Raw genomic sequence first — 26,042 nt, 5'->3', positions numbered from 1 at the left:
TTTCTAAAATCTTTCAAACAGGTTTTGTGTTTCATAACACACATATTCCACTAGATGGCAGTAAATTACAAGATTAAAAAAACTTACATTCTATATTGATTTCTCATTGTAAAACAATATCAGCAGCTTCACTTGTATTTCTAGAACCCTTGATGAGAGATATCATGAGATTAATATTTGAGTGTGTTTACAGTATTGTGATTCTGATGGGAATCTACAAGAACTGACAAAGACGTTTTTATTTTAAAAAGTTTTTTAATAAATGAAACACTGTGAGTGAGAATGTATACAACCCATGACCTGAACTTTGTCATTAGTCCAAACCTGTTTTCACCCTGGACACTGATCAGTCTAAAAACAAACAAGAAAATGTTCACTTCAGCAAATAGAAATAGGAAATATTTGCTACCTAGCAGCATGCTGCTAAGCAATGTCAACACAATACAAAAATTAAAAGCATTTTCTGATGTTTTCTAATACACAAAAATAAGACAGTCCCCAAGCTGTCTCAATGATCCAAAAATATCAGGCTATATCAAGAACTAGACACATCATACCACCTATAAAATAACAATGAAGCGTGTGTCTTTCCATGTAGTCATGGATGGGCAGACTCTGCAGAACACTGTTGAGTCTAGGTAACAAATGTTCTTTTCTCTCTCCCAGTCTTCCCGTCCCCAGTGACACACAAATAAAAACAAACACATATCAGCATTCCTGGGCCTCGCTCAGTACTCAATTTCATTAAAATTTTCAGAAAATCCTGAGTATGAGATGCTATCTCCAGGATCTAGAGAAAGAGAGAAAGAGAGTGTTATAAAAAGTATAAGCACATGTACAAATAAATCCTCTATGATTTACAGGGTGCCATATTACTGCTGCCTTGGTAAACACATTCAGATAACTACAGTAACAGCATGTGAGACAAATCCCAATGAAAACTGCAGTAAAGAAAGCACCTGCTCCTCCCCCAGCCCCCCAGCCCCCAACTGCTGTTACTGCAGTGCAGTCACCTGACCTCACACAACCTACTGCAATACATCACATAAAAGAATAAGAGGATGAGGCGGTGCATGGCACTTCCTGTTCAACCTTCAAGTTATGTGTTTGACTTCACAAGACATTTATCTACCCATTCATGATCATTGAAATTGCAAAGCATGACATCGTGGGGCAATGATGATGTAACACATTTTTGTCCTATTTATTAATTTATTGAAAAATATAAACTGTTAAATAAAAACCATATATAAATAAACTGAAGAATAATTTCTTAATTAGTTTGCCTATCTTATCTTAAATTATAAATTTATATAAATATAAATTATTTTAAAAAGTAAAAATATATTATTCCTACAAAAAGTATGTTGCATGCATATATATATATATATATATATATATATATACAGTATATATATATATATATATATATATGGTAACACTTTAGAATAGGGAACACTTATAGTAGGACTTAAGGTAGTTGTTAAGTTTAGGTATTGGGTAGGATACATATATATGACGAGAAAAGACGGAGGTAGGATCCCTGCAGACCCTCGTGACTGTCAAGGTGAGTCTCTTAAAGAGGCAGTTCACCCAAAAATTTAAATTGTGCCATCATTTACTCACCCTCATGTCGTTCCAAACCTGTATGAGTTTCTTTCTTATGTTGAACAAGAGAGTGGCTACCTGCACACTGATCCACTCAAGACTGGAAAAGTCTACAAAAAGATCTTTTTTTTATTTTATAAATTGCATCGTGCAAAAAGTGCAAAGTGCATGCGAGTTAAAAGCAGATGGACACGAGCAAGCAGACATTTAAAGATGTTTTTGTAGACTTTTCCAGTCTTGAGTGGATCAGTGTGCGGATAGCCAATCTCTTGTTCATTTTCAAGTATCCCATTGGCTCTACGCACCTGCAGTACAAGGATTTATTTTTTCCTGTTTGGAGCGCAAAAATGTTTTCAACTTTTCTTTCTTATGTTAACATAAAAGAAGATATTTTGAAGAATGCTCGTAATTAAACAGTTGATGGTCCCCATTTCCCTACTATGGAAGTCAATTGGGACCAACAACTGTTTGGTTCTTCAAAATTCTTCAAAATGTCTTCTTTTGTGCTCAACATAAAAAGAAAAAAACCTAAACAGGTTTGGAGTGAAATGAGGGTGAGTAAATGATGACAAAATTTACATTATTGGGTGAAGTATCCCTTTAAAATATCGGATATTTGAGCTTTTTCGCCATTGCAGTCACTAAAAACCTTTACTCTGAAAAATATATTTAAAAATATATATTTTAAAAATGCATTGTCATTTTGGTCCTAAACTGTTCACTCACCATTGCACGGTCCCTTTTTAAACACAATATCATCGATTGCAATGTCACTCCTTATTGAGGATCCTCTGATAGCTTCAAATATAATCTGCAAACAATTAGGTAGATATTAAACCTTTCAGTGACTTTTTACATGCAGAAACGCAACACAGGACAAATTACAATATTCAATATTCACAGCAACACTCCACCAGTTTCCTGGCACCTCAAGTACCATTATCTCAGCGATCAAATGGTTACTTTGATATCAACATTATAAAAGATGTATTTCAAAGGCATTTTTCAACAACAAAGGGAGTAAGAGTGTGTCTCTAACCCAGTGCCTTGTGTAACACTCATAATCCACCGTGGCCTTCATCCAGGACACACTTTGTTCTCCTTGTCTTGTCCAAAGCAATCTCTCCCTGTCCCCCTCATGCAGCAGGACGTTAAGCATTCCTGTGCCTGAGCCATACATGTGGTAGAAGAAGATCAGACACTGAGGTCCAGCTGAACCCCTCAGCTCAGTGGACATGAGTCTGGCCGACTGCTTTGGTAACATGTAAGACGCCTCAATGTACATGTAGTAGCCTTGAAATCAGAGCAGGAAAGACTTAGCATACACTGTCTCATTACATCAGCAATGTTTAAAAAAGCATTTCATGCTGAAGCATAAATTTGACTCACCTACCCCTAAGGTGTGGTCCCCCTTGGGTCCTGTGTAAGACGTAGGTGTATGTCCCCTGATCCGTAACCAATGTCCTTTTTTAGCTTTCATATTCTGGGTATAGCCGCAGTCCCCAGTTTCAAAGTTACAATGTCCAGGAGGTGGATTCAAGGGGCCTAAACAGAGCACAAAAAGTTCCACCATATTAGGTTTTGAAATGGTTAAAAGCTTGTCTATTTCTGTCCACCACAGCCGGCACTGCCCATTTAATGTCTATGTTTGTGAGGGCAGATGTTCTCCATTGCCATGGAATATATGTCTATAAACAGAATATTTAAGAATCTTAGACAAGGGCCTTGCCCATTTCCTAAGCCACATTGTTTAAAACGTGCTCACAACTGACAAGAAACTTCTGCCAAGCAACCTGTAAGTAATACAGTTTACTCTTTATTAGAACAATCATCTGCTTAAATCTTTTACAAGTCATGGGTTTTACTCCCATAAAAGCAACACAACTGGGTCAAACACTGTGTAATCGTTTGGACAATTCTAAATATGGGGACAGTTTTAGACAAAACTATGTAAGTCAGAGAAACAAATACCTATCCAAGCAAAACATTTCTTCATGCTTATTTGAATAGAAAAGCACACATAATATTTTAGTTGTTCTCCATTTTAGTGAGCATCTGGAAATATGCACACAATAAATTAATTTATCAACTAATCCAACAAAATTCTAAATTGTTTCTTATAGCTCCTCTATGATAAAACCACTGCTCTTTGAGTTTGAGCTTTAGCATAGTGTTTAATTTATTTTTATTTCAGTTTCGTTTTAGTGATTTTTGTACTTGGAACTTCATTTAGTTGCAAAGGCAAAAATTTTAAATGTTCATCTAATATTTATATTTTATTTTATTTAAGGGTTATATAAATTAACAAAAACATTTATATATATATATATATATAGTTTTAGTTAGATCATACATATTCATACATTCAGATCATAAAGTTCCGTCATCTTACGAATCCAGGAATTTGCTTTTTTCAAAAAAAAAATAAAATAAAAATAAAATAAAAATAAAAATAAATCACATGTTCTTTATCAACATTAATGTATATTTTACATTTAGGACTATCATTTTACTCCCCAGATAATATAGTCCTAAAAGTAAAATATAAATTAATATTTGTATGTACATACAGATAGTGGCCCATTTCAATAGTTGCAGTTTGATCGTTTACTGAAACTTCATGTGAAGAATTTCTAAGATTTCTGTGATACAAGCCTTCATTGTACTAAAACTACACAATACCACACAGTGCGTCCATATGGCACTTGGCAGTAGTCAAAAAGGATTTCCAAATGCCTTTTGAAATAATTTCTGCTTTTAAATTCACAGATGTGGATGTGGACAGTACCACATGATCCTGGTGAATTGTCTTGTGGGCGGTGGGAGCAAAAAGGTGATAAAGCACCCTGTAATAAACTTACATCACCATGTAACACAATTACCATCTGAATAGGGCTTTTTCTTAATGTCAAAAGGGCAGAAGTACCTGTAGCAACCCGACAGTCTCCAAGGGTCACTGAGATGTCATCGAGAGACACAAGCCCACAGTCCCAGAAGTTTCTGCAGATGCTGACAAATGCTACCTTAAAGCGAAGTTAAGATAAAAAAGTCCATAATGACAAATAGTTAAAATATGGAAGAACATGTTCTAGTATGTCATAATTTTACCCAAAAACAAAACAAAAATGTCTATCAAACTTTAATTAAAAGTTATTTTAAAAGACAATACAAATAACCCATGTAATTTGTCTTTAACATTTATAGTACAGAACTAAGATTACAACTCTTTGATTTTTTGTGTTTTTTTCTCATAAATTGCTTTAACATTTTGAGGAGGCACAAAATATTCGACAATTGGACACTCTATTAATGGGGTTTTGATGTGGTTTGCCTGTAGACAGACACGCTTCACTTATTATCCCTGAGATTACAAAAGGAATTCACACACGGGGTGACCCAAAGTTCAATAAAAGCTTTGTTACGGCTTATCATTTGGAAATGACAAGAAAATCCTTTACTAAAACAAAAAAGTATTAAAACTTCATTTGTGCTTATCATTCAGGACAATGTCCTTCTATCACCTATAATCTGAAGAACACTTCAACCTTAACTGTTTTTTATTTGAATATATTTTAAATATAAAAATATATTATATTAAATATATTTATATATTTAAATATTATTTGAAATAATATTTAAATATATTTTCAATATTTAATATATAAAATTTTAAAAAAAAAAGGATTTTCAGCAGCCATTACTGCAGTCTTCTGTGTCACATGATCCTTCAGAAATCATTCTAATGTGCTTATTTGATGTTCAACAAACATTTATTATTATTATCAATGTTAATATTTTTATGGAAACCATGATCATTTTTTTCAGGATTCTTTGATAAACAGACAGTTCAAGAAAACAGCATGTATTTGAAATGGCAATATTGTGTATACAATGTCTTTACTGAATAGTTAAATAAATTAAAATTAGTCATTATCATGCACACAAGCCAGTCTTGAAGAAACTCATATTTAACAACTATCCGTTCATTTTACACTTACCTTAGTAGGCATGGGCTTTAGATATGTGACTTCCACCTCTGTCCAAACATCTTTAGACCTCTCAGACACGGTCCAGATTTTCTCCTGAGCTATGTTGTTTTCATCATAGACATAGAGAGCCAGAGCATTATCTATTTTCATGAAGCCATGAAGGGCATAGTAGAACCTGAGGCAGTATTTATGGTTCCCTGGTAGGGATGGTCCAGAAAGACGGCCCACATACCCTGGACGAGAGGTATGACGAGTGTTGGCCAGGAGAAAAGACCCTGTGCATGTAATGGACAGATATGAAAGATTTATAAGTCATAAATAATCAGTGAAATAAATAATCATTTTATGAATGTTATCTTATTTTGTAACTTTTTTGTTCCTTAAGTTTTCCTCTTTTATCATATTAGAGAGTTAGTTAACCCAAAAATTAAAAGTAGCTGAAAATTTTGTCATCCTCATGTATATGAATTTGTTTCTTCATCAGAACAGATTTGGAGAAATTTAGCTTGCTCAGTAATGGATCCTCTGTAGTGAATGGGTGCCGTCAGAATAACAGCCCAAACAGTTGATAAAAACATCACAATAATTCACAAGAAATTCACACGATTCCAGTCCAACAATTAATGTCTTGTGAAGTGAAAAGCTGCGTGTTTGTAATAAACAGATCCATCATTTAGGAGTTTTAACTTTAAATCGTCACTTCCTGTCAAAATCCAACCATCCATAATACATAATAATGCTTTCTTCAGTGAAATTGTGGATTATTGTGATGCTTTTTTCAGCTGTTAAAACTCTGACAGCATCCATTCACATCAGGGGATCCACTAGTGAGCAAGTGATGTAATGCTAAATTTACATTCATCTCATCTACATTTTTTAATCAAATAAGTACATCTTGATTTTTGGGTATTTAACTATTAATTTAATAGTTATTCACTATGAATACTGATTTAATTCAAATTAAATATACATTAAGTAGGAAGTTGATTAAAACAGCTCCATAACATTGAATTTTATTGAGTCAAATGCACATAAAAAATATCCTATATACAGTATGTGATGTAAATGTATGATATTTAAATAAATTAGACTCTATTTTTATAAAAAGAGTCTAAAAGTATGATTAAAAATTTCTTCATCAAGTTTGTACACTTTTTTTTAAGCCAGATTCCACAAATATGGTGAATTGATGAAAAGAACAGTCTCACTTCGCACCAGTGCCTGTAGTGTGATCCCCGATGCGGTAAACATTTGGTTTCATTGAGACCCTGTTCCACACTGAACCTCCATTCTGTTCCTGATAATACTGACACAGGCCCTCCTCAAAGTCACAGTTTGCCACAGAGGGGTCGAACGCTGGCTCTGGAACATGAGGCACATGAAGTTAACTCACATCAATAACATCTCCCACAAAGGCAGACTCTCTGTAAAATGTAACTGCTGACTAAATGGAATGTCAGCATGGTTGCTACATAACAAGACAATAACAAAAGAAAATTCCCCTTTAAACAGCAATTTTGGGCTTTTTTGGGTTGTTGAATTTAATGCTGAAGGCCCCTCTTAGCAAAATGACTTCTTTTTGTCTTTTTGTCTAGTATTTTATGTTGGAAAATACATTCCTTGTTTTTAAATACTGGTGGAGTAACATAATTTGATCACAGGAAAATGTTACGTCTCAGTTACATATGTAACCCTCGAGATGTTATGTTGACACTGACATTTGGGGTTTGCCTTGGGAGCCTCAGTCTCATCTGAGCAGTAAAAAAACAGGTCAATGAGACATTGACGAGTGGAAATTGCATGCCCAGCCACTCAGATGGGTATATAAGGAGGTGGTGTGCATCCACTCATTTAGGTTTGTGCTGCATAATGTCTCCGTTCCCTCATTCAGGGAAACAGGTTTACATATGTAACTGAGACGTTCCCTTTCAGTCAATCACTTTCAGCGTTATTAATGTTTGGGCTCCATATGGAAAGCGCCACAACCACTGAAATGTGTTACGAGATCTGGTGATGCAGATGTTGGCAGGTACAAGCGTGCCAAGTAACAGCTGGCATTCCACATCACAACCTGCCCAGCGCCCTGTTGTGAGCCAGAGAACCTTTCATTCGGTTGGGATAGCAAAAAGCAGAACTCACAACAAGGAGGGCCGCACCCGCTGTTCCTTTTTCCAACAGGAAAGAGAAAATCCGCTCTTTCACAATAGTTGTGAGAGAGCTGTTGGTACAGTCACAGCCAGACGTATTACACTGGGGAAACATACCTAAGTCCATGCAGTGAGGGACACTACAGAGGCCACATCCTGGGAGGTAGCATGTGGAGAGTACAAATATGGACTGACCGAGAGGGCAGTACTACATATGTAGTTTCTGCGGTAGACCTCAACTGGAGGGGGAAGAGTCTAATGCAAAAACTGGAGAGAAGCAACTCTGTCTAGGGGAAGACACAGGTTTACCAAGAGGGAAACCAATCTGTGGAAGGAACACACAAGGTATCACCCGAAGGAAATCACTACATGTGGGGCACTGAGCTCAGTACAGCGGCTGACCAATGGGAATACAACACAAGCTGGCCAGCAGCACTGCCAACAACGCAAGGCAGTTGATGCGCCACTGCAGTCAAGGAAGCCCAAGGCTGCACGCTTATTGCACACAGTGCCCCAGCCCATTCTGGAGGCATCTGTTGTAACAACAACATGCCTGGATACTTGTGGAAGGAAGGTCTGACCAGGGGCTGAAAGTCTGGCATCAACCCAGTGTGACATGAACGCGGAGAGCGTCACGGCGCCATACACATCTCAGGCCTCGGGCCATGTAGCCAGTGCTGAAGCGGTCTCATATGCATCAATCCGAGCAGCACCACCGTGGCTGCGGATGCCATATCCCCCAGGGGCCTCTGAATTTTTTTCAGTGAAACCTCTGTTTTCCCTTGAACAAGTTCAGGCAATTCATCACTGACTCGTTCGTGAGCTTGGCTGTCACAAGTCCAACAAGTAGAGCTTGGTCTTTTCCCAGCTGACCTGAAGTCCCAACTGGCTGAGGTACCGGAGCACCAGGTCCCTGTGTTCACGCAACACATCTCAAAAGTGAGCTAGAATGAGCCAGTTGAGGATACAGATGCCCTCCTCCCTTAGTGGTGCAAGGGTACCCTCTGGCTGCCACTGAGGTAAAGAGGACACCGCTGAACCTATGGGGAAGGCTGGTGAACTGAATTGCATAGCAGAGTCTGATTGTTTGAATGAGCCAGGCTCCCAGACTCCGTACAAGTGGCACCAAAGGGACAACCGATGCACCCACAGAGGGGCAGAGTGTCCCGGAACAGGGGGGTGAGTGTGGAGTAGCACTTACCCGGCTACCCAGGATCCCGTTAAGGGCTGGCTAGAGATATGTTAGAAGAAGCAATGCCTCCTCTAAGCAAAACCTCTTGGCCTGTGGCGAAAGGGAAGGACAAAGCTGGGAGTGAAAAAGCAGCGCATCGCTCACTGTCAGACTGCGTTTTGTATGACCCAGAGACTGAGGAAACTGCTCTTTCATTGAACATTTTGGTACCAGGAAAAATATAATAAATTCAGCAAAAGATTCTCCGCCTGGCCCTCTGGGGAAAGCAGCAGTGCCGTCACCACCTCCTGGGAAAGAGCAGTTCCCTCCATCTCTGGGTCGCCCATGTCAGGGCCGCTTCTCTGTCCACTTGGAGGGCTTAGCGGCTGCCTGGGGCACGGGCTGCGTCGTCATCCTGTGGAAGCTTGAAGTTACAAGCTGATGTATATTATATACTGGACTGCCGAGAACTGCTGGACAAAGTCCTCAACAGTGTCGCTGAAAAGGCCAGTCTGCGAGATGGGGGCGTCAAGAAAGCGAGCCTTGTCGGTGTCCCTCATCTCAGCAAGGATGAGCCAGAGATGTCCTCCCAGAAGGAGGATGCTCAGTCGAGTCATCATCCTCTGAATTGCCTCATCCCTCAGATGCCGCAATCGACATCTGATCCTCCTCCGGAGCCTCAAATGAAATACTCCTTTGAGAGCACAATGGTAAGCAACGTCATGGAGGAGTGGGAGGTCCGTGAGGACTGGCCTGGCAGAAGAGCTCCCACTTAACCGTGCTATTACTGGCAAAACACAGCTGAATGCGCTGTAAACAGAAGTGTCCAGCAAAGAGAATTTCCCGAAGATGATTGGAGAAATTGAGAAGCACATATAGTAGCAACCATTTGGCTCCAAAGTAAAAATCTGAATGAGTGGATGCACGCCACTTCCTTATATGCCCATGTGCATGGAGGAGTGGCTGGGCATGCAAATTCCACTCACCAATGTCTCATTGGCCTGTTTTTACTACTCACACCAAATGTGAGTAGTAAACACCAAATGTTAGTGTCAACCTAACATCAACGTGACTGACTGAAAGGGAATCATTTTATGAGATGGCAATTTCAAATGAATTTATACAATGAGAATTGTATGAAAAGTATGATTTTTAGAAAAAAAAGTAACCATGAATGTCCAACCCAAACCCCACACCTAAACATTAGCATAAGCAGATTGCACAAAAATGCAGAAATGAGATTGTACAAATTCATACGAATTATCCACAAATTGGACACGAATTGTCATTGTGTTGCACATTACCTCAAAATCAATCTAAATATTTAATGTAATAACATTACAGATCAAGAATTTGCAGTCTATAGCAATAAACACATTTAAGAATAATGCCATGAGAAAAAATATTATCATAAGTCCATTACTCTGTGGATTGTTTATTCCAATTGTACTCCAAATAATTGAACAGCGCAGACATTTTGATTCTTCACAGCCTAATAAGCATGGTAAAAAAGTACTTAAGCAAGAGAAACATAAGTACATAATACAGTGTGTTTCCATAGCCCCAATTAAAAAGACATGTCTACAAAAGAGTTAACATATGAAAAGAAACCATAAAACTTGCTAGTGGTTTTCAAGCTCTGTAAACAGCTGTATTGTGTTATTTGGGATTATGCACAGTTGCATAAAGCATGTTAGTGCTTATTATGTAACAGAACTGCACTGACCTGTCTCTGTGTGGCAAAACTCTGGGGAGAAAGAAATGTCATCCAAAGCAACATAGCCACCACGAGGACTGTTGAACGCCACCTCAAACACCACCTAGCAAACCAAACACACCAATCAATCTAAATTAGACACATGAAGTGCCCAACATGAAGGGAACAATACTGCACAAAATTAATTGATTCATTTGGAAAACCAAAACATTTAAAATGGATTTAGTTTGTAAGCGTAAAAGTAATACAAAAACACTATAAGGTTCAAAGGCATTAGTAACACTTCTGACAGTGAACTCATCTGCTGGAGAGAATCTCCAGACTCCACACACACTCCTACTCTCATTATTTACATTGACTGCCAGAGTTGGCTGCTCACACTCAAACATGGCAGCCACAGTGCTAGCTCTTCACTTTATGTTTATACTATTCCTACAGATGCAAAATAAACATTATTTTCTCCGCAGAACAGAGACTACGTTATGTATAGTCGAAAATACATCACTCTTTGAACTACATTTGGAAATTACTAAAGATATCTCTTACCATTAAGAAATTAATATTTTTATTTAGCAAGCATGTATTAAATTGATCAAAGGTTACATTAAGACTTAATTAGAAAATATACTAAAATAGAAAAGTTATTTCAAAATTAATTTTCATTTTATATTAATATTTCCCAATATTAATGTTTTATTGTATTTTTGATTAAATAAAAGCAGCAATGGTGAGCATAGGAGATTTCTTTCAAAAACATTAAAAAATCTTACCAACCCCAAACTTTTGAACGGTAGTGTGTATTCCAATTAGATACAAATGTCATAATATGAATATTAGTCTAAGGTAGTGACATTAATAACTAACTGAATGTACATGAAATAATGTTATAGCTACTGCTATTATTGAAAATAATTGCAAAAGTGTTAGCCATTAATCTACTGGAGTTCCAAATATATTTATATAGAGGGTGTAAAGAACCCTTTATAGAACATTATTTCATATTTGTTTGACTAAAACTTGCCATCTATGATATGACATAACTCTGCACAGCGTCTTCTATATGTTAACCATGGAATAAATGAAGGCCCCTTTTATAAATAGGTGCTAGTCTTGTTAGGACAGCTCTTAAGCCGGGAAGTGCATTTGCAAATTACTTTAGTATATTGTGGGTAGTTAAAACTTGCAAGATATATTAAGTAGACATACCATGTTCTAAACAAAAGCTTACATATGGATAGTGTCAACATGTGAATGCACAGCATACATGCACATGCTATGACCTGTAGACCAGCACATGAGCAAAATGATGGAAAGAAAAGGTCTCCTGTGCATGTCCAGTCTAAGAATAAAATACTTGTGTTTTATTTTACTTATAAGAGATTTGTGTGATTTACAGTATATATATGATAATTTAATGTGATACCCAACTTGATGACAGTATCACATTGTCATGAAAAGCTAACAAAAGATTACTTTTTATTATTATTAGAAGTGAAGACATGTTTGAATTAGAGATTTTGTTGGCTTCACTAATGTCATTGTGTTGTGGCCTCAAGCACCAGCAACTCTCTCTTGAAACTGCACAATACAGGGACACAAACAAAGTTTGTGGAAGAACTTCACTGACCTCTAAAGGATGTGGTGCCTTAATATCCACTTGCACTAACTTCCAATCTGTTGTCGCATACACATCAGGCCTCCATATCTCATCATAGTGGCCCAGCTGGTCCTTAGTGAAGACTGAGAAGAAATTCCCAATGGCTTGGTCCCTTTGATAGTAAAAGGACAAGCACCCTGCCATTGAAGTGGTAGTCATTGGCGACACCAACTTGGCCACCTCCTGGAACCTTTTAGCATAAACTGAGTCCACATACATGTAGTGACCTAGTTCAGAGTGGAAAAATAAAACAAAGGATCGATTCACAAAGCACATTCCTCAGGGTGAGAGAGTAAACAAGTTCCAAACCAGGAGAATTGTGGGTTGTGAAAAGCTATGGCCTTGTTGGAGCGCCTGGTATGATTCATTCCAGTTCTTGACCTATTGTGCAGTATGAAGCTATCCTGTCAGTCTGTGTTACCTCTCTCGTTGTTCATGGTGTGGTCATCTGGAAGGTTTGACTGAGGGTCTCGGGCCAAACTCCCACCCACATACCAGTTCACATTGGGATTCCACTGATTACTGTAGCCACACAAGTGGTGCTCCTCAAAGTTGCACTCTAAAACAGACATTAAACCTTATTATTATTTAAGATTTTTCATTGTTGTTTTGGGAGGACAGTATAATTGCATTAGCACAGTGGTTCTCAATGAGTTAAAAGGCATTGCAAGGTACATCTACATTGTTGACCACAGACATGAGAACCAATGAGGATTGTGTAAAGTTTCTTTTTTTTTTCAGATGTTCTTGTGTGTGTGCCAGACTTTGAGCGAACAAACAATTAAATTATATTTTTAACACAATCAAATACTGTAGCTTCAGAATACTTGGAAAGCAGCACATAAATGCTATGGACTGTTGTTATTGTACTTTTAGAATGAAAATGTCAAATGGGTTTGGAACAACATGAGGGTGAGGAAAAGTCAGGGTTTTTATTATGGCAAACAGTTTTTTTTATATTGCTCCTGCAAGGCAGCATCACTTTTTTATTTATTAACCTACTTATAATAATTCCAATCATTTTGCATTATATAGTATATATTGACAAATATTTCATTTGATTCAATTAACAGATTAAGTGAAATGAATATGTAATAATGCACATATTTTTAGAGTTATTTTTGTTCTAGCTAATTAACGTGTTTATGGATATTAAATGCCTTTCCTGAGGTAAGTGTAACCTTACATGACATTGTTTACAAACTTTTGTAATTGTGTCTCTTTTTGCGGATGAAACACTGATTGAGCGTTTATATCCAACTTGATACATTTCATTAAGTTTTACTGTTTCTTTCATCATACCCTCTGATGTTCATTCATGTTTATTTTGTGCTGTAACTAGTAGCGAAGAAGAAATGTTATAGCGATCTGTCACGCCACATTAAGGAGTGTCAAAACAACATTTATCATTTTAATTTAGTGAAAGCTGAGACTTTGTTTCTTATCAAAAGTTACAAAGATTATTGCAATTATTGGGTGGGAGGCACACAACAAATATTTTTTCCTTATTAAAGCATCAAGGATGCTGTGGTCAATAATATGTGTACCCCAAGTATAAAAATAGAGGACTTACCTATACAGTATCCAGGAATGATGTGTATTTCAAAAAGAGCAACGCTATTTCCCATTCCTCTTCTAGGTTTAGCGTCAAATAATAACTGAAAATCAAGAGGTGGTAATCAAAGAGAAGTGAAACTGTTTGAGCTGTAACATAGTTAAATATGCACCAACTGCCATCTATTCAGCTGACAAAAACACTTATTCAAAGCCTATCTAACTCATCTTCACTCTCTTTCAGTGACTCATTAAATCAAACACAGTTTTAGTTTTAAACAGTCTGATTTTAGAGTAAATATAATATCAGAAGGTTTACATCATACACCTCAAGTCAAAACTAGCGTAATGAATTTACTTTTTTCCGATCATAATTCATACAGTAACAACTGTTATTAAACAAAGTCAGTCTCTATTCCTTTGTTTACAAAGACCAAGTATTACTCTCAGTCTCTTTCTAAATGTAATTCCCAGAAACATAGCATTTCTACTAGCATAGTAAAACAGCACAAGTGCTTGTCTGATAAAGGAGAGGCATATCCACTGTAGTATTATTAACAAAGGGCTCTTTTCTTCGGCTCCACTCAAACCCTCTTTTAAGCTAACAGTCTACTATGAATAGTCTTGACTACATTATATCACATACACAACCCCCTTGTTTCCCCACTTTTCATTTAAACACAGGAGTGACTGTGCCATGTCAGGCAGATACCTGGTAAGTCCCAGACATATTACGGACGTCCACACTGGCAATGAGCCAACTGTCTGAGGGTTTGTCTGCCGTCCATAACGTGTAGTCAAAGTTCTCACCCTCGGGTCGTAAGTGCAGTTGAAGAGAGCCTGAGCCTGAGATCTGATAGACCAACCGCACACAGCTCCAGTCTCTGAGCTCCAGCTCAGGGCTGACCAGGACATACTTCTCTTTCTCACCAAAAGATGAGGACTCCGCTGTGATGAAGCGGCCTAAAAGGATCAGAAGAGGCATAATGGTGAGAACATTTGTGCAGAAACACAAGTGCATTACATCATAAGTCTAAGAAGAGAACAAAAATACTTCAAAAATGTAAAAGAAGCTAATTATTACTGATTGTTTAAACATTCAGTTGTGTAATTTTTATTGGAGGCTATAACAATGCATCTAGAATGTCCGAAACCAAATCTGTCAAATCATAAAGGGTCCTACAGGGTCATCAGTAATGCACAGAAACTTCTTAAAAGAAGACAAAGTAAACAAAATAAATTGTCAACTGTTGCACCATTTTAAACTGTGTGCCTAAAAACAGCCGTGATCTGTATCAGGTTCTATAAAAATAAAGTGCAAGCAATTACAGCAAACAAAGAATTATGGGAGACTCAAGTGTTAATTTAACAGTCCATTTAATCTTCTGACTTCAACAGAGCGGCTGTTTAGAGCACAGAAATAGGTTACGTTCACATTTAAACAATAGTAGAGCATGGCGCTAGCAACGCCAAGATCATGGGTTCGATTCCCAGGGAAAGCAAGACCTGATAAAATGTAAAAACTGTAACTTGAATGCAATGTAAGTCGCTTTGGATAAAAGTGTCTGCTAAATGCATAAATGTAAATATATGTTGTGAACGTATCCAGTTTCCTCTTGTTTAATATGCATCAAACCGCGACATGATGTGAGAGTGTGTTTGCTGCCGTAAGCTTCAGTGATCTCTGATAGCTCCAGATGTTCTTATGATGATTCATTCCAGGTGCCAAATGAAAAAAAAAAAAAAAAAGCCTTTTTTCTTTATGACCTCTTATAAAAACACACTTATTTTCTGCACTTTGGTTTGGCCCTCTTTTGAGATCTCATATATTTAGTCCATGAGCAAAGACCCATTATTATTATCCCACTTCTCCGGCAATAACATCAGCTTCTGAGGTAGGTGAAGTCTTGTCTTTGGTAAGGTCTATTGACTTGAGTCCCCATTTTATGGAATGATTAAAAATAAACCACAAAGCAGAGTGTTAACAACACCCACAATTGCATTAGCATAGTCACAAGGTCAACACAGAGTTGAACATTTGAAACTAACATAGGCGATGTACTTCACAACCACAATATAACTAATTGGAGGAAGAGCTGACGTCAATGACCTACATGGCTTATTATAACACACTGTAAAAAGGTTCCAGGAAATGTTTCTGTAACTAGTTGCAGAGCTTTTTAAAGTTAATTAATTAACATTATGGTCTCAACACCGCAAAACTTAGTTTCCAGGTAAACAGATGCTTATTTGTTTCCTGACGATTTTTATTTATGGACACAAACACCACACAACAATATCTCTTCTCTGATGACTGTACCATTGTGACGGCAGGATAAAAAAAAAATCCCTCCTCTCCAGAAACCTGTCACCCACATGACAAGCAATCAAGAAACTGTACAACAACAGCCTATCTTGCTATCCAACTGACCAAATAAAAACTGAATGCACATTTATGAGTATGCACAGTCATAAAATTCTGGTTGCACATGTACATACTGCAGTGAAAAAAATATTATTTTCAAAAGTTGTAAATAAATATTGGAAAATAAATTATCATTCAAAATTTTATGTTTAATTCTGTGTAGTGCTGCCAAACAATTAATCGTGATTAATCGCATCCAAAATAAGTTTTTGTTTACATTATATATGTGTGTATACTCTGTATATTTATTATGTGTGTATAAATACAAACACAAATATGTTGTTTATATATTAAATATATTTCTATATAATATCAAATAGAAGAATATAAATACATAAATGTATATACATGGAAATATTTTCAAAATATATAATGTATGTGTGTGTATTTATATATACATAATAAATATACACAGTACACATACATATATTATGTAAACAAAAACTTTAATCGTTTGACAGCACTAATTCTATGTGCTTGGGTTTTATGTTTTATCTTTATAGATTGTAATTGTGAAATTAACTAGAAATTAATTTCTGAGCAAAATTAGTTTCTACCAATTTGTTTTTGCATTTTACATCACGCATTTATGTATACTAGAGTATGCGTAATAAATGAAGTATACTTTGAGATTAGCCAAGCATTCCCAGAAAAACCAAAGTTTGGTCACATTATATAGGCTATTGGATAATACAAAAATATTACAGATTAGTAACAAGCCATACAGCAATAGCATTTTTAGTGGCAATAATAAGCAGAGGGATAATTTAGCACAGAAATATGTCAAGCATAAAGTGCAGTTAATGCTACACACTCACAACTCACTGCAGCAGCTGGAAGTAACCCATTTAATTCTGAGGCTTGAAGGGTTAAATGTGGAGGTAAGCTCTGTGAATGTCTGCTGTACATCTCCAAAGGCCTAAAATGGGTTCTACAGCTGTCTGAAAATGGCTGGAGAAACAAGGTCACCAGCTCTCCTTTCTTTCTCATCATTTCCATCTCTTTATCTCAACTCCTTCTGGAAATGTTTTCTTACATAATTTTTGGCTGAATGTACATGTAATAAATAAATACAGTGAATACTCTAAATGGTTTTGTGAATTATCTTCACTGTAGCAGAGAGTGGGAATTTGATAAATGGTGACATACATTTCTGGCAAATGTCTGAATCCATTCATTAAACATTTAGCAAAGTGCTTCCATTTTCCTAAAACTAAGTAGTCTGTCTCTGCTGTGTTTCCACTACAAAGTCCGTGTTGTCCAGGAAACCAAACAGAGACACAAAATGTGTTGCCCAGTCTTGTTTTATTGACCTGTGGGGGAAAAACTCACTTCACAAGCTAAAGGTTGCGACAGTTGTCAACCAGATAACTGCCCGACATATGTTCACTGGATTGTACTTCATCATACTTTGGTTAACAGTCATTCAGAAGCTTCTACTTTGTTTTCACCACAACAGCTGAACCCATCCAGTTGTTCACTAACCATCATAGTTTTTGGCAGAGGACAAAAACAAAAGTTAAGAAATGATAACAAAAATATTTTTAGAACAGATATTAGAACAGAGCACAGACGATTATGGAAAGTGCTCACTGTGCTGAATGCAATATTAAAGAAGATTCAAAAGACAAAAAATATAAAAGACAAAAATGATCAGCATGACAGCTGTCAGCAGTTATAGAGAGCATGATCTGTGAAACATCTCTGTCCAGAGTGCATCCTACAGGCCAATTAATAATCTATGACAACTCTTAGCAGTTGTGTCTTGTCAGAATAAGACCAACAGAGATCGGATCGGAAGTCCTGTCATGTACAGCAGGCTTCCTCAAAGTGCAGATGTGAAACCATTAAGCCTTAAACACTGAAGAAAGTAGGGCAGCAATTTTTATATGCCCTTTAAATAAAATTATGCATTTCAATACATTCACAGTGCCTTATAACACACCTGCTGCTCAATATCAAAGTTGTGTGCCATTCAGAATTGAATTGGGAATGTCTTAAATGTTGATAAACTGTACACATACTGCATGATTGATAAATGGTGGTTGCAGGTGCAATCAGTAAGTATTTGTGTACATTTTGATGGTTTTTATTTCTCACAGTAGTGTCAGTGTTATTTTAGCTATACATTATACTAACACCTATTGTGGCAATGTGCACTAAGTTTCACGTTAATCAAACCAACCATCTGGGGTTAGAAAAAAAAAAAAAGGGTTTTATGAAAATTCAAAATAGCAAAATCAAATGGATTCTTATACGACTTAAAAGGATAGCACACAAAAAATTGAATTCTGTCATCATTTATTCACCCTCTTGTCGATGTTGTTCCAGAACCATATGACTTTGGTTAGTCTTCAAAAAACAAATTAAGTTATTTTTAATGAGACCTGAGAGGTTTCTGCTCCTCCAGTGAAATTCTGCTTCAGATGACAAACTGATTAAAGGTAAGATTTTATTTATATCTAAACAACAATCGACACAAATATTTAGTTAACAACAAATTAAATGTGTTAATCATATAAAGGGATTCAACTGTATCTCTTCATATGTCTTGGATTAAACAGCAGATTTTGATGGATTCCTTTTACGGCACCTTTATGACCTATTTGGATCTTTACATTTTGGTTACCAAAACTTTTAGGAGGGACAGAAACGGGTTCGTTTAGCTTAGTTTGTGTTTTGAAGATTAACCAACGTCTTATGGGCTTGGAATGACATGATGGCAGAACTAAGAGTAAACTATAGGGGTAAATATCCCCTTAAGGATCCAAAAAGGGGGATTGCTCAAGCCCTTATAGTTCGTTAATTATGAACTAAACTATATATAGCGCCACCTAGTGTCCAACGCCTGTGTATTGGGGTGCAAGTGTGGGGTGGGGGCGCCCTAAAAAAATCAGAAAGTGTCTCATACCTTCCTCGTTGATGGTCCAGGCAGCATAAGTGGGATCAGACGTGTAGCCGCAGCTGTCCGACTCAAAACTGCAGGAGCCCCGCAAAAGCTGCGTCTGAGCCCGCACTAGAAGAGCGACCGCTGAGGATGATATTACATCAGATAAACACTAAACTATAACGCCTTAGCAAGACTTAAAGACGTTTAAAGTGCTCATAAATGTGCAAAAAGTCCATTCAGCAACGAATGAGTCTACGTTGATGCAATTGGATACAATAAATTAAATCTGCACAAATGCACAGAAGCATGCAAACGAACTAAACCAAATGACCCATTAGGAAAAAAGTGATGACCTACCCAGAAGGGTTGAGAAGTGAAGCAAACTCATGGCTGAAGTTGCAGGGATGCTGGAGTGGAAGTGTGAAGGTCCACTAACGCAGATTGCGTACGGCAGCTCTGCGACCGCTGCATTCACTCTCCATGCTTTGACTCTGGCAGAGCCGAGCAGACAGTGGGAGGAGGGAGTGGTTGTTGGGGTTTCTATTTCAGAACAGGCAATGGATCTCCTTTAGGTAAGGAGTTTGCCGCTGTGTAAGCGTCTGCAGAAATGACATACTTTTTAGTGATTCTAATATAATGGAATAATATTTTAGTTAAGTTGTGTATATTTTTAAACAGTGTTTAGGCTAATTTACAGCATAGCCTATATATTTAAATTGTTAAAATGAAACTGTTATAGCATATATCACAAATAAGTCAGCATAATATACTCACATATTAAGTATATAAATACTTATGCCATGGTCTGTCTGAATACTCGATTCTGATTGGCTGGCAGGTATTGATTAAATTCGTTGAGCTGCACAGGTAGTTCCAGGTCAGTTTAATCACGTTCTATATTAATGCGCTTCCTATGAACATTGGTAACCATAGTAACATACAGTTACAGATGAATAGTAATACAGACCGTCATATATAATAACCGTCATTTTTATCGTTCCGGTCAAATATTGCAGCACAAATATTGTTAACATCTTTAATATATGAATGCTGGGAAATGACCATGGCATAAACGGGATAATCAACGGCTAGCTTCGCTGCGCCTCTGGCGGTTCTTCGCCTCCACGTCGTGCATTCAAATCGTTTAATGCACAGCTAGCCATTGATTATCCCTTACATATATATATATATATATATATATATATATATACATATACATGTATATACATATATATCAAACAGTTATAGGCTATAATATACTCAGTGAAACAACAGACTTCTCTCTGGTGATGTATGCTAGACTTCTCCAATCATTTAAGCTGTGTGCAAATCGCATACTGTCTATGAATAAGTCTGCTTAAAATGATCTGTCGCAACTTCTGTTACATCATAACCTACATTACATTACAGTAATTGCCATTAAAAAAAAACCCATACTGGTCGACAAAGGACAAAGAATATTTTAGTCTTAAATATAACAGTATACAACATAACCATAAGAAACTAAGGTGTTTTTAAAAATTAATAAATAAACATCTTAAACCAGCCTAAGTTGATTTGTCGTTGCTGTTCTTAGCTGGCCTCTCTTTTAAAAAAAATATATAACAGAGTTTTAACAAACTTCAACGCTTTATGGACAGTTCCTAATCTCATTTCTGGAGTGAGAATGTCATTTTCCTCCTCATTTTCCTTGAAGTAAATTAGCATGAGAACATGGAACAAAAATAGACATTCATCTTTTATTTAAACGTAAACTGTACAAAATCACTGGCAAGGTCAAGCAGTACCAGCACATGGTCCATGGAAGTGGTCTAGTGGAGTTAAAAGCAACAAAGTCATTTTGTTTAAAACAAAACAAAACAACCTAGCCTATACTGTACACAGAGGGAATGGGATTTGATGTTAGGAACACTCTTTTCTTAAATCTGCCTAATAAAAGTGGAACAGTTAACAGCAGAGACCCAGCTGCAGGCCTTCAACAATCCTGTTGTTCATGAGGCTCTTGCATTAAAGTAATATCCTTGCAGACACAGGATCCACAGAGCAACGAATCCACTGTGTATGCACAAGGATTGTGATAATTCCCCATAACTCACCTAGTGAAGCTCTGCCCTGAATGTTTCCAATATCCAGTGTCTCCAAAACAAAGAGAAAGAAAGAATTAGCTTAAATATTGTTGAAAATATTTTCCTATGGTAGTCACTCTAACATGAACACCTGTTTGACTGCTGGTGCTGGAGGTGCAGCTTTGTGGTGTTCACTGACAGGACTGGATTTGGTTTGTTCCGCTACATGCAGGATGATCAATGCATCTCTACATGTGAACACATATGTCACTGCATTTTAGAAATATTTATTTATTGTGTCTTTTTATTTGCAGAGTAGGATGTATTTCATCCTTTAGTTCACATTGTACCAGTGCTCTTATTAACTAAATCTAAATATAAAACTAGGCCTATTAAAGTAGTTTCTGTTGAAAAAAATCATGAAATAAGTAATATAAGTAGTAGTAAATATAAAATAACACTACATTTTATTCACTATTTAGAGAATGTGGTAAGAGACTGATAGAACATGCAAGTGATGTTCCATATTTAGAATAATTGTTATTTATGAATGAATAGCTGTCCAAACACTATAACTCAGAAATCATTGCAGTTGTAATAGATCACTGTACACACTGAGTACATTGTACACACACCACACAGAGGCAACGGAAAACTATTATAAGCTACTATCAGATTAAGGATATGTCATTCTCCTTTTTTTTTCCCTGTCTCAGTCTCTCTTTCTCTCTACATGGTCGCTGCCACGCAGAGAGTGAGTTTGGATTGTGTTCTGTAAATTTCCCCTTATTCAGGAAGCCCTCTCTCAGGCAGTCCTGTGTGAAGATCCTGGGTTTTTCACTAACCATGTGTTTAGCTTGGAGGACTGCACTTTTCCACACACAGCCTGGAGAACAGGAATGACGGGATTGGTGGAGGATGAATTCCCCACTTACCATAAAACCAGAAGATCCTTGTTCCAGCAAATAACACTAAACAGGATATGAAGTGTTATTTAAATGCATCAAATAAATAAACTGAATGTAGAAGCAAGCAAACATTTGCCTCACATTGCGTTAAAAGTCACAAATGAATTCTTAAATTGTATATATTACATTAAGCATCACTTGTAGATCAACATGAGATTCTGACACATTAATAGCCTAGCTGATCTATTAGTAAGTCATCTGATTATAAAACAGAAGCTTGCCTTCATGTTTACTCCACAGGCAGATCTTCACAGCAATAAAGAAAGGCATGTGGTCAGGATAGTCTGTCCAATAGTGCACTACTGGACACTGCAATTAACTTCCATTCCACACATACTGCAAACAAACATCTATCAAGCCAGGTTTCTTTTCCAGTTTTCCTGATTTCAGATAGTGATATCTGCTTAGATGTTGTATATGGATACAATATTAGACATAAAAAACATATAAAATCTCAATTAAGGGTGCATTTAGGTCAAAAGACGTAGCATACACCCATGTCTGCGTGTTGGCTTACATAACCGCCTAATGGTCACCCTGTGGCTTCCTGTTTGATCGGCATGGAAAAGTTTTTCGCAGTTGGTAGCAGAGGCACAATTGCTGGAGACTTAATGCCAAGTCATTTCTCAATGCCAAAGTATTAAACTAAGCTGAATTACTGGGTATTTGATGCAACTGTTGAGCTCACAAACCATGGCAACTTCCTTGTTCCAAAACCACCATTACACCATTAGACACATTCTTCCAGTGCTGTCAAATGACACAAAGTCGTGAGAGGGATGTTGACAGATGCACACGTGCCTGTTTAATCGCTTGATTTTTGCTTGTTAACATTCTCTGATCAGTAATGGCTGGTCAATAAACCAGACAAGGTGATGAGGACCCAACACAAAGTTATTAATATTCAAATACAAATATGAATTTATATTGAAATGATCTTATCTTGGTAACTGATATGTAATCTGGATTACATAATTTTGTTCCAAAAATCTAATGCTTGTAATTAGATTATAATACCTTTTTAAACGCTCGTCATCAGATTATCCTTTCACAGATTACATGATTACATGTTATTTGAACAACGGCAGTAAATTATATATCATGGATCAAAATTAGAAAACAACCTACAATTTCCTAATTTTCAATGTCACTGCTTAGTCCTATTTGAAGTTATCCTAACAGGAGTAGAAGGGCAGTTTTTTAAGCATATTTCATAAATTAATTAAATTCTGAAGCACAGTATAAAAGCTTGAGATAGGTCTATTTGGAAAAAGAACTCTGATCAAAACTTTCAGATTCTTCCAAGTTATTGGTGTTAATCTGGCACCTTGTGCTAATATCCTTAATTATATGACAAACACTACACTGTAAAAAATTGTTGTAGTTTCTACAGCAAAATTTTACAGAATTTTACTGTTTAAACATTTTACAAGATGTAGCTGCAATTCGCAATGCATTATGGGTCAAATAAGGTTTTACAGTTGTTAACAGTATATTTCCATGTCAACTGTAATTAATTTACAAGAAACAGGTGTTGTCACTGTAGCTCCTGCTTTTTACACTACTTTACTGTAGTGTGGCATTATGGGATTGCGCGCGCATCATTCAAATCTGAAATCCAGCGACTGGAGCAGTGCCAGAACGATTGAAGATTAGAGGCTTTATTCATAATTCCTGGTAAATTTACTTATTTTTACTTAAGAAATATATCCTTTTAACTATGACAAAAAATAAATATATCCTTTTATATTTATTTAAGTTAATGTATAAGCGATATCATGTGCAATAGCCTGCTATCACGACATTTAGACCAAGTGGCCATGGTAATTTATGTGCAGTAAACTGGAAATTGCTATTATAGCATAATTAGGCTGAATGCTGCATTTTTCTCATTTTGGTAGATTAATTTTCTTATTGAGAGCATTTAAAGTAGTGTTTACCCAACTTTTAACCTAATGCCCAGTGTGAACGATTGTCATAGTAACGTTCTACTATCTGTCATAAACAAAATATGTGAGATTTGATTTGTTTATATGTTTTCAACTGTCCCATATTGACATGACATCTTACTATAATTAGAAACTACATGTAAATGAGAAATTGTGTCTATTGCCACTGTAGTTGTACTAGACATTAAAGCTTGTCCGGGACAATTTTGTAGTGAAAGACATATTTAACGTTACATGCCCGATTGGACAAGATAGCCTGATTAAAGCTTGATTGAAAAAAAAATAACTATGGAAGCATCGAAATGCAAGACTGATTCTGATTTTATTACATTCAACATAAAAACAAATAACTTTAACAGCACACATAAACTCACGGAAGAAACATGAGGTAAATGTTCAAGCTGTTGAGTTTATTTATAACATCTAATGTTACGTTAATATTATTAAGTAGCATAACAAGTGATCTGTTGCTGATTATCACGATTGCAAATGTTACATAGTTCAATAAACAATTAGTTAACATTAAGTTACTTACTTTTTATACACAATATTGACTGTTGTTCTATTTCACCATCGAAAATAGTTCCAAACAAAGATCAAAGCAAAACTCAGCGGTGTTTTTACTGAATGAATCAGCATTCTGAACGAATCGGTTCAATGAATGACTCAACTGACTCACTCATATTGCTGCCACCTAATGGTGGTTTAGTTTCACGTTTAAAAAGTATCATTGCATTTTTACAACATTTCTTATTTGTAATTTCAAAAATTAATGTAAAACATTAATGTCATAACACAGTTGTAATTTTGCATTATAAATTATTTAATTTGATTGGTGGTACAGTTCTACAATGTATTGTTATAATTTAATTTATTAATCAAATGTAAAAGTTTATTTTAAAATATATGCATTTTTGGGTGTTCATTTTGGTCTCATTTATGTAAATGCATGTTTTTTTTTTAAATCACAAGATAATTTTCATTATTTCTTGTAGGTGCAAAGAATAGCAGCTGATGTGGAGAAATGTTTGATGCTTCAAGACTCTCTGAAGCTGATTATATTAGGTAATGTATTAATTCTTATTAATTCTGTTGTAAATCATTTGATAAACTTGCATTTTAGATTACATTTTATATTGAAATGCTGTATTGTAAGTTACATTATTGCTTCTATTTATTCATTTCAGGTGCACCCAGTGGCTTTTGACTAGGCCTATTCGAGGGTCACATGGTTGTGAATTCATACCTCAACTTTGCGGCTGGATTTTCAGTCTTATTACAACTTCAGCCTGGCATCCGTCAGCAGGCGTCTTTTGCACACTTGAATTAATTTCAAAGGTAACATGTTTTACTTGAGTAATTTCATTTGTGAAAAAGGTTACTTATTTAGTTTAAGTACTAGTAAATGCTGATTGTATTGTATAAGTGGCATTTTACATTTATTTTATTGAGCTAGTTTCATTCAATACTGAACTTTATTCTAAAGCTTCTGCTTGTTTTATGTGCAGATGTTTTGTTGGAAACACAACACTTACTGGATACAAGACGGATACATAGAGGCAAAACAAGTGGAAAGGTCTCAGAGAAGAGGGACAACCCTCATGTGTGCTCATCTCAGAAAGTTGATGGACTTTCAGTATGTATTTATTAAATTGTCTTTTGCAGGAATATTCTAAATTTAATATAACATAAGCTCAAACAACAGAATTTGTGGTATAATGTTGATTCCAGCATTTTATTTTAATCCTTTAACCAAAATTATACAAATTCTGTTGATTGACCTTAATTTTTATAGAAAGTAAATGTTCTACTCAGAATATGGCATATTTTTTTGATATAACAGTTAGTTGTAGTTATTTTGTGATGCTATGTTATTTTTATGATAAGATTTTAACTGTTGA

At 36.2% G+C, this 26,042-nt stretch overlaps 1 protein-coding gene and 1 long non-coding RNA gene across 3 annotated transcripts; one reads left to right on the top strand and one right to left on the bottom strand.

The window, feature by feature from the left end:
- Positions 1–282: 282 nt before the first annotated feature.
- mamdc2a (MAM domain containing 2a) lies at positions 283–21,367 on the bottom strand. Of its 2 annotated transcripts, XM_058776537.1 has the most exons (15): positions 21,255–21,360; positions 19,516–19,757; positions 19,180–19,299; positions 14,556–14,806; positions 13,863–13,947; positions 12,711–12,848; positions 12,260–12,516; positions 10,642–10,735; positions 6,813–6,959; positions 5,607–5,872; positions 4,535–4,631; positions 2,998–3,153; positions 2,648–2,901; positions 2,335–2,419; positions 283–790 (listed from the first exon to the last, which is right to left on the bottom strand). In XM_058776537.1, the coding sequence occupies exons 2-15, from the start codon at positions 19,544–19,546 to the stop codon at positions 729–731; spliced, it is 2,043 nt and encodes a 680-aa protein (XP_058632520.1). In that variant the 5' UTR covers positions 19,547–19,757; positions 21,255–21,360; the 3' UTR covers positions 283–728. The 2 variants fall into 2 exon arrangements, with proteins under 2 accessions (XP_058632520.1, XP_058632521.1); XM_058776538.1 differs by lacking the exons at positions 283–790; positions 2,335–2,419 and having other exon boundaries at positions 2,705–2,901; positions 3,002–3,153; positions 21,255–21,367.
- A 2,429-nt stretch (positions 21,368–23,796) lies between these two features.
- LOC131541048 (uncharacterized) lies at positions 23,797–25,798 on the top strand. The gene is made up of 4 exons (XR_009271387.1): positions 23,797–23,869; positions 25,137–25,206; positions 25,329–25,479; positions 25,650–25,798. It is a non-coding gene; the product is annotated as an uncharacterized LOC131541048 (long non-coding RNA).
- Positions 25,799–26,042: the final 244 nt, after the last annotated feature.

Source organism: Onychostoma macrolepis, chromosome 05, assembly GCF_012432095.1.
Source record: "Onychostoma macrolepis isolate SWU-2019 chromosome 05, ASM1243209v1, whole genome shotgun sequence".
NCBI lineage: Eukaryota > Metazoa > Chordata > Actinopteri > Cypriniformes > Cyprinidae > Onychostoma > Onychostoma macrolepis.
Note: the sequence above shows the minus strand (reverse complement) of the source record. Positions and strands in the feature narration are given on the sequence as shown.

Bases quoted from the DNA above. Each gene is read 5' to 3' on its own strand.
- mamdc2a (XM_058776537.1), bottom strand. From the start codon at position 19,546: ATGAGTTTGCTTCACTTCTCAACCCTTCTGG. The intron at 2,902-2,997 runs GTGAGTCAAATT...TCTGATTTCAAG, and splicing joins GGACCACACCTTAGGGGTAG to GCTACTACATGTACATTGAG. The intron at 2,420-2,647 runs GTTAGAGACACA...AATTGTTTGCAG, and splicing joins AGTGTTACACAAGGCACTGG to ATTATATTTGAAGCTATCAG.